The sequence below is a fragment of the Myotis davidii genome, unplaced genomic scaffold, assembly GCF_000327345.1.
Source record: "Myotis davidii unplaced genomic scaffold, ASM32734v1 scaffold1527, whole genome shotgun sequence".
Classification (NCBI taxonomy): domain Eukaryota; kingdom Metazoa; phylum Chordata; class Mammalia; order Chiroptera; family Vespertilionidae; genus Myotis; species Myotis davidii.
The window spans coordinates 151,624-152,157 of NW_006298269.1; the positions used below are offsets into that span (position 1 = coordinate 151,624).

Here is a 534-nt window from a genome sequence, read left to right on the forward strand (position 1 = left end):
AGCTCACCTGGTAGATCATAACTTTAAAGTTGCGGCGTCGCAGCAGCTCGGCCTCGTTGACCTCCAGCTTCTTGATCTGGCCGGCCTGGCGCTCCAGGCTGCCGCGCACGGTCTTCACGTTGACGCTGACCTTGCGCACCTTCTCCAGCAGCTTGCTCACCGTGTTGCTGGTGGTGGCGTGCGCCTTGCCCAGCTTGCTCAGCTCGCCCTGGATGCTCTGCACGGCGCCCTCCATCTCCGCCTGCCGCTCCTCCAGCTGGGCTTGGGTCAGCTGGATCTGGTCGACGGCGCCGATGATTTTGTCTAGAAGGCTCAGGACCAGCACGCCGTTCACCTGGTCCGACTTGATCAGCTCCTCGGAGCCGGCCCCCGACGGCTCCTCCGCCGCCGGCGCCTGCATGAGGGAGGACGCCGGGTCCTCGGCGTCAGGGTACCCGGAAAGCGGCTGTTCGATGATGTGGAGCTGGGTGTCCTCCATGGCTACCCGGAGCCGTGCGGGGCCGGCCGGGTGGAGCTGAAGCTGGAGGAGGAGAC

At 66.1% G+C, this 534-nt stretch overlaps 1 protein-coding gene across 1 annotated transcript in view; it reads right to left on the minus strand.

Annotated features, from left to right (window-relative positions):
• The window catches only part of PTRF (polymerase I and transcript release factor), an 11,106-nt gene that overhangs the window by 10,205 nt on the left and 367 nt on the right, over positions 1-534 (minus strand). Inside the window, exon 1 of the mRNA XM_006773869.2 lies at positions 8-534. This exon is cut by the window's right edge and continues 367 nt beyond it. Within this exon, the coding sequence (XP_006773932.1) occupies positions 8-478 (471 nt within the window). The 5' untranslated portion in view covers positions 479-534. The remainder of the gene's footprint in view (positions 1-7) is intronic.